General features: G+C 24.2%; 3 protein-coding genes across 6 annotated transcripts; 2 read left to right on the top strand and 1 right to left on the bottom strand.

Annotated features, from left to right (window-relative positions):
- Window positions 1–87: 87 nt before the first annotated feature.
- LOC112597834 (mediator of RNA polymerase II transcription subunit 9) lies at window positions 88–1,076 on the top strand. The gene is made up of 3 exons (XM_025344060.1): window positions 88–230; window positions 296–392; window positions 804–1,076. The coding sequence occupies exons 1-3, from the start codon at window positions 160–162 to the stop codon at window positions 942–944; spliced, it is 309 nt and encodes a 102-aa protein (XP_025199845.1). The 5' UTR covers window positions 88–159; the 3' UTR covers window positions 945–1,076.
- A 1,777-nt stretch (window positions 1,077–2,853) lies between these two features.
- LOC112597814 (UPF0235 protein C15orf40 homolog) lies at window positions 2,854–4,373 on the top strand. The gene is made up of 4 exons (XM_025344035.1): window positions 2,854–3,076; window positions 3,375–3,502; window positions 3,809–3,947; window positions 4,014–4,373. The coding sequence occupies exons 1-3, from the start codon at window positions 2,893–2,895 to the stop codon at window positions 3,905–3,907; spliced, it is 411 nt and encodes a 136-aa protein (XP_025199820.1). The 5' UTR covers window positions 2,854–2,892; the 3' UTR covers window positions 3,908–3,947; window positions 4,014–4,373.
- Window positions 4,374–6,258: 1,885 nt separating this feature from the next.
- LOC112597743 lies at window positions 6,259–14,339 on the bottom strand. Of its 4 annotated transcripts, none has more exons than XM_025343927.1 (3): window positions 14,239–14,339; window positions 13,992–14,160; window positions 6,259–7,026 (listed from the first exon to the last, which is right to left on the bottom strand). In XM_025343927.1, the coding sequence occupies exons 2-3, from the start codon at window positions 14,019–14,021 to the stop codon at window positions 6,685–6,687; spliced, it is 372 nt and encodes a 123-aa protein (XP_025199712.1). In that variant the 5' UTR covers window positions 14,022–14,160; window positions 14,239–14,339; the 3' UTR covers window positions 6,259–6,684. The 4 variants fall into 4 exon arrangements, with proteins under 4 accessions (XP_025199712.1, XP_025199714.1, XP_025199711.1 ...); XM_025343929.1 differs by having other exon boundaries at window positions 14,256–14,339; XM_025343926.1 differs by having other exon boundaries at window positions 14,226–14,326.
- Window positions 14,340–18,552: the final 4,213 nt, after the last annotated feature.

The following is an 18,552-nucleotide window of genomic DNA, read 5'->3' as shown; positions in this document are numbered from 1 at the left end:
TTTAAAGTTGTATAATTCCATTTCTGTTATTTATTTTATTTATCAATAATTATCGTTATTATATATTTACTAATTTACTATTTACTATTTAGTATTTACTTGTTAAAGTTTAGTAGGTATGTTTTTTGTTTAATTATTATAAATTTAAAAATATTAAATATGGAAAATACTATTACCGTCAATGATGTGGATACTGATTTTTTACCATTAATTCACGATATAATAAAAAGGTAAAAAATTCGTCAAGTATGTTCTCAAAGTTATTAGCTATATATCTATTATATTATGTTTATAGCGGTGAAAGAGAAAATCATGAGCCTCAAAAATCAGCCCAAGAAATATCTCAAAAAATACAAGATTTACAAAAAAAAATTGATCAAGCTCGAAGTGATGTAAGAATATTAATTACATTTTGTCTCTAACTATAAAAAAAATAGATTACTGCATCAAAGTATAAAAATTTAATAGAAATAATTGAAATTTACACAAAACTTGAATAAGATGCCCAAGCATTGTTAATTTAATTATTCCAATTTTTTATTTACAAATTAATAAAAAACTTAAATAAAAATAGGTTAAAACATGAAATTTTACAGAGACTTATAGAATTTTTCTAAACTTAATGAGAAACTTCATACAGCTTTATTAATATATTAATGGAATGGTATACAAAAGATCTATTTAAGATTCATAAGACTACCATAAATTTTACTTTCTTTTGATATCTGAAATTAAGTATATTATGTTAATAAAAACATTTCTAAAATCTTATTTTTATTTAATAATTTTTTTTAATTGTATAGATTCGCAAATTACCAGGAATTCAATATAACAGTGAGCAACAGTTAAAAGCTATGGATGATCTCCGTCAATCTTTGCAAATGAAAAGACAACTATTATTAAAATATAGACATATGTATTCATTTGATGTACCTAAGTATTAAGATATTATAATTAATGTGTTTATGTAATTCGTGTTTCATATTATTTAAGAACATAATTAGTTATTAAAATTTCACTTTTTCTTACTTATGTAAACATTACAGGATATAAAAATAAATAAACATAAGTATTTTTATGGTACCTACTTATATTAACCATTGGACCATTATCTTTAAAAGTAGTTTAGCTTTTTCTATCTATACAAATCCAAATAATACATTTTTTAAATCTTTTGAAGGAAAAAGTGAACCCTTCACCGCAACATAATTGAAGAAATAACTAAGATATGTGTAGTTAATTGGAAAAATCTGTTACATAAAGAGTTGTGGACAGTGTTTGGAAATAATGTATTCTCATTCAGTCATTCATCACAATCACAGTTATATTTTCCAAATGACACTTACTTATATAAAATAAAATAAGAACATATAGATTTCAGAAAATCTAATAAAGCAGAACATTGTTTTAAATTTTCATAGTTAAGCTATAAAAATTGAATATTTTATAAATTTTTAACTACAAAATAAATTTAAAATTCCATGATTTTGATAACATTTTTAGAAATTTTAATTTAATATGATTATAAAAAAGAAAAGAAAATCATACCTAAATATTTTCTTTAATATGTTCAAATAGCTAATAACTTATAAAATTATAACAAACTTTGTATTAAATTTTTAAATCTTCAAAATGATTAATAATAATTATATATGGTCATAATATAGTAGTCACTAAATATTCTATGGTATACTGGTATTAATGAGTGAAAAATCTTGTCACATTTACTTAATAACCACTCTTATAATACTCTATGATGGTTACATGAGTAACTTAATATTTATTAAACAAAATATATATTGACCATTAACAGTTATTATTAAATTTAAGTCTCCATTATCATTGTAACAGTGATCAAATTTATTTTTTGATCATTATTTGTCATCTCTAAGATTGGAAGTTTATATACTTGTATGTTTTTAATAAATATACTAAAAAATTGCTAGATCAGCCATAGATTAGAACTATACCAATCCAAATACAAATTCATAATTTTATTTGGATATAATTACATATTTACCTAAGTATTTCAAGTTTTTTTTATTTATTTATAAATGTATTTTTCAAATTATAAGTGTTTAAATACATATTAGAGACAACTATTATATAACTGTCAAAATAAATTACTTTTAAAAGCCTATCAATAAACAAAATAAATAATAATTTTTAGTTATCAACAGCACGTAGCCAATTTTAGTCTTAGATTGTAGATTGTTATGTTAAAAAAAAAAACACAATTATTTATTTATTATAAGAAAACAGAACGTACCCAATAAATTGTATATTATATTAATCTTAAAGCTGAAGTGCATTAACATCATATGTTATAAAACATCTTACATCAAATAAAGTGAGGTACAAAAAAATTTTTTTTAAGTTAAAGAATTTTTAGTAAGTATTGAAAGGTTATTTTTTACTTATATTAGTTATATTCATACATCTAAAAAAATTTAAGGCCTTAAGCCTTAAGGGCATAATTCAATATATTTTAACGAATATAATATCACCATTTAATATTTATAATGCATTATTTGCTAGTGGCTACTGGCTACCTATTGCAGTAACTCATAGATTAAATATTTAATCTATGATTAACTCTACTTCCAGGATCTGACCGCTCTAACCATCTTCCCATCTCTATTCTGTGGTATGATACTATAATGTATATTGTTATCTATCCTAATGCACCATTATTTATTCTTATCACTAAAATTTGATTTATCAAGATTATTCAAGATAATAATTTAAATTTAAAGAATTTTTTGTTATTTTTGTTTAAAAGTCTCCATCGAGGTTGTTTTAATAACTAATTTTATAGTTCTATTAAAATCAATGTAAATAATTCATATTTTTTAATATTTATAGTTTTATAAAATTATTTAGACCATATAAATGAGACTTTTTAATGCTACTTTAAATTTTTCAAAAATAATAAAAAATATGCCAAAAAAAAATACAAAACAAGTTCAAGGAAAATTAGAGGCTATTCAGACTGGACCTATAACTGTCGATAAATCGGGAGGAATTGTTATAAAAATAAATGCCAAACCTGGTGCTAAAAATAATAACATAACAGGTACTTAATACAATTATTATAATAATAACAAATATAAAAATGTTTACCAATTATTGTGATGAGCAAAAAGAATTCTTGAAACAAATTTGTATAATATTAGCAATTATTAATTTTTAGCAAAATTAATGATAATTTTGCACTATTAACATAAATTAGATATTTCAATATTTATTAATAAATTCAAAACAAATAGATATCTACTAAAAAATCCCAATTAAGTAGGTGTAAATTATGTATTTGAAAAATCAAAAGATTTTGTTTTACATTCTTAAATTTATATTATTTTTTTTTTATTAAGATATATGTTCTGATGGCGTTGGTGTTCAGATAAATGCTCCTCCAACTGATGGTGAAGCTAATGCAGAATTAATAAAATATCTTTCAAAAGTATTAGGTTTAAGAAAAAGTGATTTAAGTTTAGATCGAGTAAGTTTATTTCTTTTGTTTATACTTAAATTTCACCTAAATAATATTCTCCTTCATTCCTACATTTAAAAGTGTTTAATTTTTCCTTTTAAGCATATAAAATGAGTAAATTATTTTACTTATTCACTTATAGGATTATAGAAAACTACTATTTTTAAAAGTTATAATTTAATGAAATGTTTAATAGTAATAATTATTTATGTATCATTAAATAAATTTCTATTTTCACCTCCAATTAAAATTTTTATTAGTTTTAAAAATTTCATATTTATTTAATAATAATTTTTCTAAAAATATGCTCTTCAGGGTTCAAGATCAAGAAATAAAATTTTAATAGTACAAACTTCATTAGGCGTAGAAGGCATCACCGAAAAAATTAACCAAGAAATTAAAGAAAATCATTAACAGAATATAATTAACTTAAAATGGATTTAAAAATAACTATGTAAGAAAATTCATTAATAAAGGTTGTGTTAAAATTTTTAACTACTATAAATTTTTATTTTTTCAGAAAATATAATTGTAAAAAGACACTGTTAGTATACTTATATATCAATTAATCATTAATACAATTATATGTAACATCTATATTGAATGTGTAATGGACCAAGTAATATTTATGGCTAATACATATTTATGTATATTGCATCAATTGGACTGACCTCATAATTGATATTTTAGAACTTTTGTATGGGATACAAAAATTATTAGTTATATTGAAACTTACCACAGATAATATATAAAATGTGTTGTAGACTAAATTGGATGCAAATGTACCTCTATATAATTAACTGTCTATACAATATTTCATTTCAGTCATTTCACTAACTATACTGCCAATCAATAAATTACCTAAAAAATCAAATATTTCATTATTATAGAACTTATAATATAATATAGTATTTAATATTTATGTAATTCTTAATATTTTTTATTTTTTTTTGATCTAGATATAAATTAATATTATTTTTGTTTAATTTATTGAATTTAATTATTCTTGTCAATTTTTTTTTTTTTTTATGGTAAATTATAAAGTCCATTATTTATATTTTAAATCAGTGGTCTCCAACCTATGGCCCATCCAGATTTTCAAATCAGCCCTCTAAATTAATTGATGTTTTGATCAATAGTATTGCCTAGTAAAAGATAAATAATAAAACCTTAAAATAAAATAAATTGTTTTTCATTAATTGTTGTCGATTATCCTGTCAATTGTATTATCATGTTTAAGACAATGATCGTTAATCGAAATAAATATTTATTTTCATTCTTAATTTCAATACCTTTCTATGTCTTTAAAAAAATTTAGCCTGCGATGCCAAAGTGTATCTCAGATTTAGCCTTCCGTAAAAAAAGGTTGGAAACCCTCTATTTTAGATTATAAAAAGTAATTTTTTTTTCATATCTACGTTTTAAATTAAAAATACTTGAACCTTTACTTAAAATTGATTTAAAAAAAAATTATTGTGTCAATTTGAAATTAATGATTTTTTTTTTTTTTGTTCTATCCATAAGGTGTCTATTACATATTATAAGTTTAGTTGAAAAATTTAGAAAGTTTAAAACTTAATTCTTAAGTCTTCATATTATGTTGCTACAGAAAAAAATTAAGTTTAAACACAAACTATATTTTTTACAAATGATTGAATTTCAAATTTTAATAACAATGGATTTTCCCACATAAAATAACAATTTTCCTCAAATTGTTTTAATATTTTATTGAAAATAGTTGTAATTCAAGCAATAATATTAATTGTGGGAACTAGAAACATTTCATTTTTCCTTAAATATCTTTTTCCATACATGATGAAATTTCTAAAATAGATTCAATATAGACTAATTTTGAGCTATTTGAATTTCTATGTACCTAATAAGATTTAAAATTTTATTTTTTTTTTTTATCAACACTCATAATTGTTTACCATATTATGCAATGATTTATCATTAAATTCAAATTCAACATATTGATTACATCTACTGATCGCTTAGAAATACACTCAGTTTCAGATACTGTACAACAGAATAAGTTCCTCGGATTTTATTCATTATATAGATTTTAAATAGCTTTTCTATATTCATTATTAATAATAACTAGTTAAATATTGTTCACAGCCCCTAAAAGTAAATTGAAGTTCAGCATTTTATACATTTTTAGGCACCCGTTTTTTTTAAATTAAATTTTAATTTTTAATCTTCTAAAAAAATCGTCTTGGATTCCTTTTTTGGTTGTTAGGTTCTTAATAAAGTATATGATATGGCCTTAAATCTATAAATTACTGGTATTATTAAATATATCAACAATTACTTTATCTAACCTATTATTAAACATAACTATAATAATTCTGCTCACATTAAGTATGCAAAATACAATAGGTAGCTTTAGGTAAATTTTAAACAACTATCGTGTAATTAAATGTACGTTAAATATACCTATTTTTTGATATATAAATTAAATATTTTGTATTTGTATAATAATTTCACATTTAAAATTATCTGATTACTTTTTAAATATAAAAATAAATAAATAACATCATATAAAAATATAAATGTAGGTACCGGTCAGTAAGAATGCAAAATACATTTTAAATCGTGATACCTACTTAAAAAAAAAAAAAAAAATAGATAACGTGAAGGTAACATAATATAGGTACTTGTAGTTAAACCAGCTGGTAACTGGTCACCGCTACAATTCTCATTTATGTGTTTTGTGTGTAATATATGCCTATATAATCTATAACAGTTAAAAAAACGTCAAATATATGAATAACAATATAATTATTGTTGGTTTAGTATTGTTAAACCGACTCTACGAAAATTGATGATTCAGGAACTGGAACCTTTTTTATAATTTGATTTGCATATCTGCTCCGATTCCGCGGATGGGTAATTCACGCTTCTCTTGCTTGACATACTAAAAGTTTGGATTACTTTTACTTGAAAGAATTGGATCGGTTTGGGGTCCAATTAACTGTGTTGACCTGTGGGTTCTAGTCAAACCTGTGTACAACCCGTATTGGATTCGTATTTTGCATAATGTGTAACTACAAATACTATCTGTCTGTAAGGAACCGGCCCGTTTCAGTGCGGTTCCGGTTGCCGCGGTCGTCGAATAATGATTAGTGATGAAATTGTGGGCAAAGCAATGATGACGACGAGTAAAGGTAACGATGAAATCTGTCTGCTCAAATAATCGATACCGTCGGTCGGGTCCACGGATAGTAGTGGTGCCGCGAACCCACGCCGTTTCCGGACGGCAATTTCAGCTGTTGATCGTAGTGCGGAGTCGATTGGATCCTTTGCTGTACAGGGTAAGGCGGCGCCGGTATCTGTTTGGGCAGTTCGCTAGACGTCACCGAAAGTTCGGCCAAGCTCCAATGGCGAGTTGTCGACGCCGTGGTCGGTGTCCCGGATAGGCATTGGCACACAGCCAACAGCGCCAGCCAAAAGTACATGGACGTGTGTAGTCCGCTGCGGTCTGAAGGAGTGACCAATGATAAAGCCACCGCCTTCGTCATGACGACATTCTGAAGAAAAATAATAATTATGGCGTGAGTTATTTAACAAATAATTATAGGTAGGTGTCACGCTTTTAATAATGTGTCCAATTACAATATCAGTTACACATAATATATATATACCTATTTAATAATAATATTCCTAACTCTTTAAGCTCTAAGTATGATATAGATAGGTACTTATAACATAGTATACATTTTATACTATTATTCTACAAACCGAGGTTTGCACAATATAATCTAAAATGTTTACATAGCCTTTAGTAATTAAATGCCCTTTATATTCAGAGGTGTACCCAAATGATTTTCTGGACTGGACCCCTCTCCCCTCCACTCCTCATTGATTGACAGAATTAAAAATTCTGGCGTTGTTCATAACCACGCACTTTAAAAAAAAAGTCGTTTTTCAAAACAGCACACTTTTATATTTTAATCCCGCATATTTTCCCTTAACTAAACCGTCCAATACCGCACACATTAATATATATCAATAACATATACATTTATCTAAAATAACATTGTTTAGTATCGCACATTATAATTAATCTTATCTAATCAAGATCACAAAATCTGAAACCAAATTTAGACTCATAGGAAACGACAACGTAAACCGTATACGTAAAGTATATATTTTAAATTTATATAATCGTTTCATGACCAAAGAAATTAATTTAATTGATTATTTAAAAATATTAAGGTGTAAATTTATTTCAATTTAATTATATATAAAATTATTTTTAATTTATACTAAATTATTTTTTTTTACAATAAAATATGTTCAATTTTTAACTGTCAATCAAATGTATGTGGTTTTGAACTATCAAACTTTAAAATGTACGTTTTAGCAATAGAATAAATATGTGCGGTATTGAACAGTGTAAAATGTGTGGTTATGAACAGTAAATGTGCGGTAATGACGACCACCGAAAAGTTCTTATTAAATTCATACACTTTGTTTAATTTTAATCGTACTTATCTTATTTATTTTACCAATTAAAGAGTTTATGAATCAAAATGTTGTTTTTTTAATGACATAATTTGTTTTATACTTTCTATATGTTAAAAATTTGGATCCCCCTTTGAAAAATTTATAGGTACGTCCCTGTAGTATATATTGTATATGCATTTGCTAGAAATAGAAACACACCTATATAGGTAATAAAATTTGTTACTTAAGTTTCAATTGATATAGAGTGACCCTTTAAAAAGGATTCCTAACAATTAAAGGCCCATTGAATACACAATCTTCTCTTTCAAATTGTAGTTCGCTATAAATGCCTTGAAGAGGTACCTACTATATTTAAATTCCAGGAGGGCTTTGGTTAAAATGTTATATTTATCGTATTTTTTAACAATATGTCTACAATTTTAGTAATTTTACAAAATTTTGTGTAATTTTGTACTTTAATACCACATTAAACTATTCAAGACAAACCATATAAAATCATATAACACTTAGTAAAATTATAAATTAACTATCAAAAAATACGATAAATGTTAACTTTAACTCACTCTTAACAAGTCCATATTCAGAAAAAAACTTTATAATTTAAAATTGATTAAAAAAAAAAAAGTTAATTAAAATTCAAACTCAAAAAGGAGGGGTTACAATTCTAAAAAAAATTGTTTATAGATGCGAATGTATGGAAAAAAAATTAAAAAATTAAAATTTTTGAAAAATAAGTGTATTATGTAGTGAAAAAAAAACAAATGACATTCAGTGCCATGCATTCGAAATATTTAATGTTACCTTTATCGTTGAACTCATTGTAGCATAAAATTATATTATATCAAACCAGTTGTAAATATATTTAAAATATCAAAAATCATTAGTCATTAATTTTTAATATAAAATAACGACTTCTAGCTGTACCTATATCACTTTTTTGTATTATTAGATAGGTATACTATAAAGTATAAAGTGTGAAATTGATGACGGACGACCGTGCGACATTCAATTATGTATGTATAGGTATAGGTAGGTAGCCAAACATTAAATTTGAAACTTGACTATGATGTTAGAAATAAATAAAAAACTATTAACGAATTTTAAACTTCTGATAAAATAATTTTATCACTACTTTTCATATATTTTTAATATAGTTTTCGACCCAAGATTCTACTAATAAATAAATCTACCTTAATTTACTTATTGACTATAAAAATAAGTGAAATATAATGGCTTTGATATAAGTCGCCTTAGTGATGTCATAAAATTCTCACTATATACGTAAATAGCAAAGTGTATACTTACCGATAACCTATAGTACCTACCAACAGATAGATAGGTACTGAAAAAAAAATATTTGTGATCTATAGCAATCGCGCCGACTGAATTACTGCTCAAACTAGACTTCGACCTACTATTTAACGATTAATAATTTTTATGAGCTTATAACTTTAAGAATGATCGTCCCTGCACTTTGCAGATACCTACGCAATATGAGACATACACACTGCAACAGCAGTTAATTTTACAGTTGTTTTAAAAACTATGAAGACTTAGTTCCCTTTTTTAAACATAGATAATGATTTTAATAACAAAGTTAATTTAATATTTTAATATTTATTAGAAATTGTAAGATTATATTTGATATGCAGTCAAATAATTGTTTAGCAATAAAAAATTTAAATTTTATAGTACAAATATTAGTAGTATTTTAATTTATACTGTTACTTAATAGTCTCAAACAGTTCGTATTTCATATCAATTAACAATAGTTTATTAAAAATACTATATTTTATTTTTAGTTAAAATCTAAAAATCTAAAGAACAAAAGGAAAAAAAATGGTAAGTTAAATGATTAGATATTTTAATAAGAATAAAAAATGCAATAACAATTCTGTATTGTTACTTAAATTGTGTTTTTGTTAATATAAAAAGAAAGTTTTTGGAACCCAATTTGATAAGTCACATAAAAGACTACATAATATACAGTCTACTCTATTTCTATGAATAAATATATATAGGTATATAAGTACGAAGTACCTATATTATAAAATAATATCGGAATGAGAAAAATAAAATAAAAACATCGTCACTTTCATTTTAATTTGGTCCTCGCACGTATAATTGGTGAAAACGAATCGATAATTTAGTGTAAACTGGACGAAAGACGTCCGAATTTCCCTTTCATGAGTCGAATGCTAAATATAATTGACAATATAATATAAAATAAAAACGATTCAACGATGACAGTATTACACATTCATCATATTATGACTTACAGCAGTCACCTACACACATACATAATACTGTTTTCATATAAATATTATTTATATATAGACAGGTATACAAAATATATGTATATAATATTGTATTTGTAAACAGCTTAGTAGCGTATTGTTCAGCAGTGTCCACGCACGTCGTACAAGTCATCACAAGATTTCGATTTTAAACGATTTTATCTAAATGCAAATTTAAGAATATACGTGCGTGTATGTGTATGTGTGCGTGTGCGCTTGAATGCTTACACACACATATATACATTATGCTTGAGTAGAATTTAAATAGCAAAAGCGTCTATGCATTGAAAATGTTAGAGAAATTAAAATCAAAATAAGTTTCACAAAAATTAACTGTTATACTGTTTCTATTTATTCCAATAGAGCCGAGTCGTAGTATAATAGTTTAAACTGTAATAATTTTAAAAGAATTTAAAATTTCACAATCGATTTTCTGCGATTTACTAATGTACCAGAGCGAATTTTTGACGACAACTTCATAGAAAATTATCCTGGTGAACGGATCAGATGACTTGTAGCGGTTCAACGGTCCAGAACCGACGAGTCCGAACGCAAACTATTTAGGTATCTATCTAACTATAACAACATTATAACGAGCTCTTCTGCCCGACAACATCGAGTCATCGCAGGAAATAGAAGCGACCGACGCTGCAGGTGTCGTCGAATGATAAAAATATATTTCGTTTGAATACAACCACTCAATAAATTATATATTATTTGTTAAATGATTCCGCTAACTACGAGTATAAGATCAAGAACAACCAACATAAATACATAATATTATATTATTTACAAATGTAACACGGAATCATCGGGGTGTGCTTTTTTCTCTTTTTAGTAACAAATTACTATTTACCAATAATAATTAAGAAATAAAAAATAAAAAAGTATTTTAATTTATATACTTCCATTTTGATCGAATAATTAAATATTATATTTTACTAAATTCTATGTATTTTTTGTGTTTAATAAACCTATACACTTTAATATTCATTTCAAGACTTACATCAAATTATATGTTTTATTACACATTTAAACATTTTCAACTCATAGACACCCCACACAAACTCGTTCAGTGAAATTTATTATCTTTAATAATGTTATAGTTAAAATAAAGTAGCATTTAGTTAAATTCACTATAGTTACTAAGGCTATTACCGTAATTAATAATCTACTTAGCAATCGAATAATTTCTTATTACGTGCTTTTGTAATCGCGTATCTACCTTTTACATTTTTACATTATTTTTCACCTAGCCTTACGAAAATATCACTTATGAGTTGAGACTTGTTAATAATTTATTTTCTTTGATTCACTTAGAATCTATTATAATTTATATACCTATTATATATATATGTATGTATATATACTACTATATTATAATCATGATAAATATGGTAACCTATGTATTAAGAAAATAGTGGGCGTATATTTATTTTTTATTTGGTCGTGGTGTATATTATAGATATTCAAGTTTAAGTGCAATCAATTATCCAAGTATTGGATCTTTTTGGATCTATATTATATTCAGTGACACAGTTAGACCAGGGCCACTAAGGCCCGTAAGATATGTTCAAGTTAGGAAGGGGCCAAGATCTTTAAAGTAATGACATTAAAAAAAAAACATTTTTTTTTTTTTTGTTTAAATTATATTTATGCTGAAAATTATCTGATTAAAAATATGGAAAAAATTTTAAGCATCACTGTTTAATAATTTAATTTTTGTGCCTAAGAAAGCCCCACCTTAGGCCCTAGGGTCACCAAGTTTCATGCTACGCCACTGATTATAGGTACTGTATTTATATCAAACGTAGACCATATTATATATGATTAGCTATAGATACATAAGTTGGATAAAATTAAATATATAGTATTATAGTATAATAAATACTTATGAATTCTAAAAACGAATATCGCTATTCAAGTCAAAAAATTTCATGTATTTCATCACAAAATAACTATTTTTAAAATTTTAAAATCGCAGTTCTGAAAATACATAATTGTATGCATATATATTATTGTATATACATACAAAAAACCAATAAATATACTGTATAAAAGTTTACTATACTATCGAATAATTTGTTAAAAAATTTAAATAATTCTTTATTGCTCTTTTTTTTCATACTTGATCACATAAACAATTAACGACAAAGTGAACGAATAATAATAGGTAGATATTTTTAATAAAACACGCATTATTATTTCATTTTTATGAAAGTCTGAAATCTCATTATGGTAAGTAAGTAATCAAACCTAACCTAACCTATAATATATAGGTATTGTACTATTTAGCAATATGGACTTTATAATCAAAAAAGTCAAATGTTTTCTGGAGATACAGATACATAGCACTTGTAATGCGTTAAGTTAATGAGAATAACGGTCGTCTACCTTGACCAACTAACTGATATAAATACAATACGAACAAAACATTTATAATGTTTGTATTACATCATAACATTATTATAAAAGCAATATCTGATTTATCCGGAGAAAGTTATTATCGCAAATTGTAAAATTGAAAAATATCTATGAAATTATGATATATTTTTCTTTCATATGTCATTCTTGTTTCTTGAACTTAAAGTAGGTAACAGAATGCATGATCATACGAGTATATGGGTCCTATAATAGGATATAGGTACTTACTTAATTAAAACATCTATCACAAAACTACGTGATCTGTTTTTTAATGGATATACATTTTATACTTATTAGTGAATTGCAATTTTTTATATTATATACATACCTATCTATAATCTGAAATGAGTTACATAACTAAATAATATAATTACTATAGGTAAGTATTTTAAAATCATAAATTGCTTAGTTATAATTTATTAAAATATTTATAAAATAGTACCTGTAGGTTATTAATTATTAGTACTACTGCTTATATTAGAAAGGCACCTACTTATTTCAGTTTAAATAAATTTGCGTAGATATTTTTTCATTGTCTTACAAAATTGTACTTTAAGATATTAACGGTTTCAAATAATTTTAATGTATATCTGGTACATGATTAAATAAAAACTTAAAATATAATAATATTACAATTTTGTAATTTGGGCTTGTCCCGTATTGTTATAAAAGTAAAATAAAATAAAATAAAATAATATTATACATATCTCTAATCAAATTGAATTATGACAATGAAAGTGAAAAATATATTAATAAAAATATTAACTAAAAATAATTTATCTTATTAATTTACTTAAGAAGTTCTTACTATAGGCATCATAAAAAGTAAGCTAAAATATTAAATGTGCAATGCACTCAAATCATTATTATGATATTTCCTGTATAATGGGCCTTGGTTTTTATTATTTTTACATATAAATTATAAATAAGTTAACTACACGTGTCATAAAAAAAATGAATACACTTATAATTGCACGAATATTTGACACAAAATGATAAAATTTCAGTTACTTAGAAAGTTCTTTATTACCCAAGTTAAAATTAAATTTAAAAAACACGTGTAAATAATTTAAAAGTCTGGACCTTGTTAATGTGTCTATAATAAGTCATATCATAGTATATGCACTGATTATAGTGATTAAGTATTAAAGTTATAATAATTACTAAAAACTAAAGCTAAATAACTAAATAATAAACTAAATACTAATACTATAAGTATAATGTACTTATTTATACCTACAGTAAACGTATTAAAAATTTAATAATTTAAATGATAGAATATTATGATTGTATTAAGTACGTACCTGCAGATACTTCACAATATAACAGAACATTTAAATATTGACATCTAGGAACTATCGTTGTTATTACGTTCCGCAATATACCTTATGGGAATTCAATAAACAGATCTTGACTCAAATTTAAAATTGACAATGTGTTACAGATATATGGTCCATATAATCTATATAATCACTATACAGTTAAAATTTCGAAATTAATTATTAAATGTATATTATTTAGTGTAGATATCAATATACCAAATTGTTATACTTATTTTCGAAAAATACCTAGCAGTTGCACGAGGAAAACAAGTCTGTACGAGAACAGCGTCCTAAGCATGACTGATTCACGTTAACGTGGTCACGATGTAGTTTAGAAGCGGTGTTCCTTTTACTCTAGTTCGCAAACGCGGTGACTTCCCCCATGCCTAAATACATTATTATTTTTAATACTTCATACACATACACACACACACACACACATACATATATATACATGTGATATACTACGTGCAAGTAGTAAATCACGAGATTGCAATAATAATTGTTCACGTTTTAGTCACCGCCGCCAATGCCAGCTGGCTATAGTTATATTACATCCTCACGTAACATTTTACATTAGAATTTAATATAATATATATTATAATATTGTACAATAATAGCAATAAACACGCTATGTATAGATACACGATATTATAATAAACATATAGGTAAGCACTTTTATTGGCATTATTATTCGAAATTGACTTGCGGCGGGTGTTTAATTCGAAAACAATAAATAAACGATATTTAAAAGTCGACGAAAAAAAAATCTACTGCCAAGGATTTGTCGTAATTTATATTTGGTAGAAACGTTGTGTTTATTTATATATTTATATATATATATTTTTTTGATAGATTCAAGTTAATATTTTACTTATGCTACTAACATATTGAATATTATACTAATACTGCAGTAATCAATAAGTACTTATATCTACTTAAATGTTACATTTTACGTTTAGAAAATAATTTAAATTTTTTATTTCAATATTAAGTTGTTAAAAAAAAAAATTAAATTGATAGTATTGAATTAAAATTTCAAACTTTTTGATAACTTCAACAAGAGTCTGAAAACAATTTTTCTGTAAAATTAGGTGTTAAAATTTAAAATTATTTATTAACCATAAAGTAACAATACAAATTTATACTTATACACATTATATAATATGTAATATAGATAGATATCTACAATCTACATGGCTAAACAGATTAAGTTACAATTAGTATTATATGTATGGTTAGTTTCTTGTGCTCGATCAACGATGCCTATAGTTATATGTTTAGTGTTTACTGTACATATATATATAGTATCTAATGTACCTTAAGGTTAGTGCCATATAGGTATTACTATATCTTACCAACTGTCCTAATTATTGAATTCTTTATTCTTTAAGTCCAGGCGAATTCAAACGTATTGGAAGAGTTCTGGTTTATTTTCTATCCTGTGTGGTACTTTAATTTTCACGCCTTTAACAACATATATAATAATATACCTATCATCATACCTACTACATGATTATAACAGTAATATTATTTTATTGTGCAAGGTATTTTTTTCTATATAATACATTAATACAATAATATTCTTATTTATAGGATATAATTTTAATGTTTAATACAGATAAACAACAAATATTTTATACTTGGATAATGGATATTCTATACATTGTTTTATGATTTAAAAACAGCAAAAATTATTACAAATTATTATCATATTGTTAGGTAAATAGTTTTTTTGTTTTTAACATAAAAGATTTTGTACAAATATAATTATGTATAATTTAATTTAATGAAAAAACAAATCTCATATAGATAATTTTCTATTATTGTCAGTTTTTAAATATTAATTATTAATTTTATGACAATGGACTATAAAATATAGGTAGTATAGTATATTTAGGACAAAATGTGAATTGTAAATGCGGATATTTGATTTTTTGTTACTAAAATTGTACAGGAATTTCATTGTATTTTGAAGGTTATAGTTAAAACATATTATTACATATTACATTGTTAAACTTAACTGTAAAAGGTTGATACCTATTGAAGTAATAAAGTGAATATTTCAAATCGTAGATTAAATAAATTTAGTATACTTAACATCAATGATATTAATAGATATAAATATTACAAATATAAATAAACCTGAAACAATAATTATTGTCATTGTTTCATACATTTATGCATAAATTTAATTATAAACACAATCATTAGGTAGTTACTTATACTATGAATATAAAAATCTGGACAGGATACAAATACCGACTAATGAGTAATATTCAGTGGTGCTAGCTCGTCTTGGTTCGCTTGATACATGATAGTGATCTATTATTATTTATTGTACCTATTTATTATTATTATTTATAATTTAATATTCTAAAATTAAATGCGAAATAATAAATCATCACATTCAAAAATTATTGTGAGTGAAGCTCGAATTCCAGTATTTAATAATACCTAATACATACACTATTGCATAAGTATTTATATTTTTAAAAACTTGTAGGATATTAATGATAACAGTTTTTTAAATTTATAAATTATTAATATATTAAATATAACACTTAAGTATTGTTTAAATATCCAAAACTATAAATTATAAAGAGTTTTAAAAAAATGTATATTTAATTCAGAAAAGTTCAATATTTCTTAAAACTAGATTGATAGATATATCATACATCATATAATCCATTTAATATACTAAAATATTAAAATAATTAATTTTTATTTAACATACTACATTTTTTTTTTCAATTTCTTATGAAAATAACGAACTATAATTAGTTATTAGTATTATTTACCTACTTACGTTATAAGTTTTAAATATTTCAACATGATTTTCGTCATTTTTCCTTTAAACATAAGGTAAATAAAAATTTTTAAAAAAATCGAAAAATTATCTGTCTGAAGTATTATAATTAGATAAAAATGTTCAATCCATAAATAACAATAAAAGGTTTATAAACAATCTTATTTCTAAAATTTAAATTGTAATTCAATGAATAATTATAATAGATTATATTTATTTTCAAAGAAAGTTCAATTACATATAATATTTAAATATATTAAGGCTGGCTATAAAAATAAAATCAATTACTTAACTTTAAGATTGCTTTAATAGTTTTGTTTAAAAAATGATTGGTAATTTTAAAATAAATAATAATACTTCAACTCAAACACTTGACTCACAAAATCTTATACATTGTAGAAGGGTGATGTAACTATGGTTAAAGTTATAAGTTATAACTTACAAGATTAATCTACAAATATTATAGATACGTTATAGGACTAAATATGGGTCCCTGACATAAAAATCTGTCAAAATATATAGTATTTTTTCTATTTATTTACAAAGTAGCAAATTTAGAATGGGAAAGTACATTATTGTACCTCACCAACCTATTACAATACTACATAAAATATCGGTCAATCAAAACGTTTACAAATGTAAATTAAAACTAAAACTAAAATAAAGCAATGTAGATAGACTGATAAGTATACACATATGATGACATTTTAGTATAAAATTTAAATATTGTATCCTTGAGTTTAATAGTTGTGTGGTCTGCAGTGTATATTAAATATTATGCGGGTGCGGTTTGTTTAGTAAATAATAAGTATTTAAATTAAAATTTGAAGGAACCTATACATCTGTAGGCGTTTATTACATCACAATCATTACTGACATTACTGTAAAACATCCATAGTACACGTATTTTATATATGTTTTTGGGAGGTACATGCAAATAATAAACCTATATTTAAGTATTAAACGCTACCATTATTTTAAAATATTTCATAAGATTTAAAAAATGCTATTAATCTCTTACATGTATAGATATATTATGTAGAGTCAGTCCTAACTCAATTACACAGTATATTATTATACTGTATGATCGGGATGATTAACAAATGTAGGTTATATTGCTATAATAGGAATATAACATTATTATTATTGTTGTTGTTAAAAATGCATAATAATAATATGTATAAATACACGAAATCTTACCAGTGTGTCTGTATCAACAACTGACATCGTTTAAAAATGTAAATTATAATCATCATATTATATTTTAGTTTACACAGTTAAAAATATTACAGAAGATTTGGATAGATAAGTAAATCAAAAAATCTCATTGCCGACAACACAACGCTAGTTCTTAATATATTCTGTTAGACTTTTAAATTAAATTAAAATAACATCATTTATGAAACAAGAATGTATGTTTATAATAATTTATCTAACTTAATGTACCCACATTTTGTTTATATTCACCCACTAAGATATGTCAACTATGTACCTCTACGGTATAGCGTAAATACATTTTCGTTGTCGCGATATATTAACCACCTATTACTTTTATCTTACAAGCTTGAAATGCATACCCATTATACCTATATAATATATACAATCATAAATATTAATTATTACATATTACCTATATTATTAAATTCGTGTTTACCTACATATTACCATGAATTATAACTTAAAATATATTATATTAGGCGTTTGTTTAAGTTTGAAATCTCATTTTATTGCAAC

The sequence above is a fragment of the Melanaphis sacchari genome, unplaced genomic scaffold, assembly GCF_002803265.2.
Source record: "Melanaphis sacchari strain LSU unplaced genomic scaffold, SCAv2.0 Contig43_pilon_pilon, whole genome shotgun sequence".
NCBI classification, from domain to species: Eukaryota; Metazoa; Arthropoda; class Insecta; order Hemiptera; family Aphididae; genus Melanaphis; species Melanaphis sacchari.
The sequence above is the reverse complement of the archived record's forward strand: the minus strand, read 5'-3'. Positions and strand labels throughout refer to the sequence as shown.

Excerpts from the sequence above, each read along its gene's own strand:
- LOC112597834 (XM_025344060.1), top strand. The coding sequence starts at position 160 with ATGGAAAATACTATTACCGTCAATGATGTGGATACTGATTTTTTACCA. Across the intron at positions 231-295 it reads ATTCACGATATAATAAAAAG|CGGTGAAAGAGAAAATCATG; the intron begins GTAAAAAATTCG and ends TTATGTTTATAG. Across the intron at positions 393-803 it reads TTGATCAAGCTCGAAGTGAT|ATTCGCAAATTACCAGGAAT; the intron begins GTAAGAATATTA and ends TTAATTGTATAG.
- LOC112597814 (XM_025344035.1), top strand. The coding sequence starts at position 2,893 with ATGAGACTTTTTAATGCTACTTTAAATTTTTCAAAAATAATAAAAAAT. Across the intron at positions 3,077-3,374 it reads TAAAAATAATAACATAACAG|ATATATGTTCTGATGGCGTT; the intron begins GTACTTAATACA and ends TTTTTTATTAAG. Across the intron at positions 3,503-3,808 it reads GTGATTTAAGTTTAGATCGA|GGTTCAAGATCAAGAAATAA; the intron begins GTAAGTTTATTT and ends TATGCTCTTCAG.
- LOC112597743 (XM_025343927.1), bottom strand. The coding sequence starts at position 14,021 with ATGTTCTGTTATATTGTGAAGTATCTGCAG. Across the intron at positions 7,027-13,991 it reads ATATTGTGAAGTATCTGCAG|AATGTCGTCATGACGAAGGC; the intron begins GTACGTACTTAA and ends ATTTTTCTTCAG.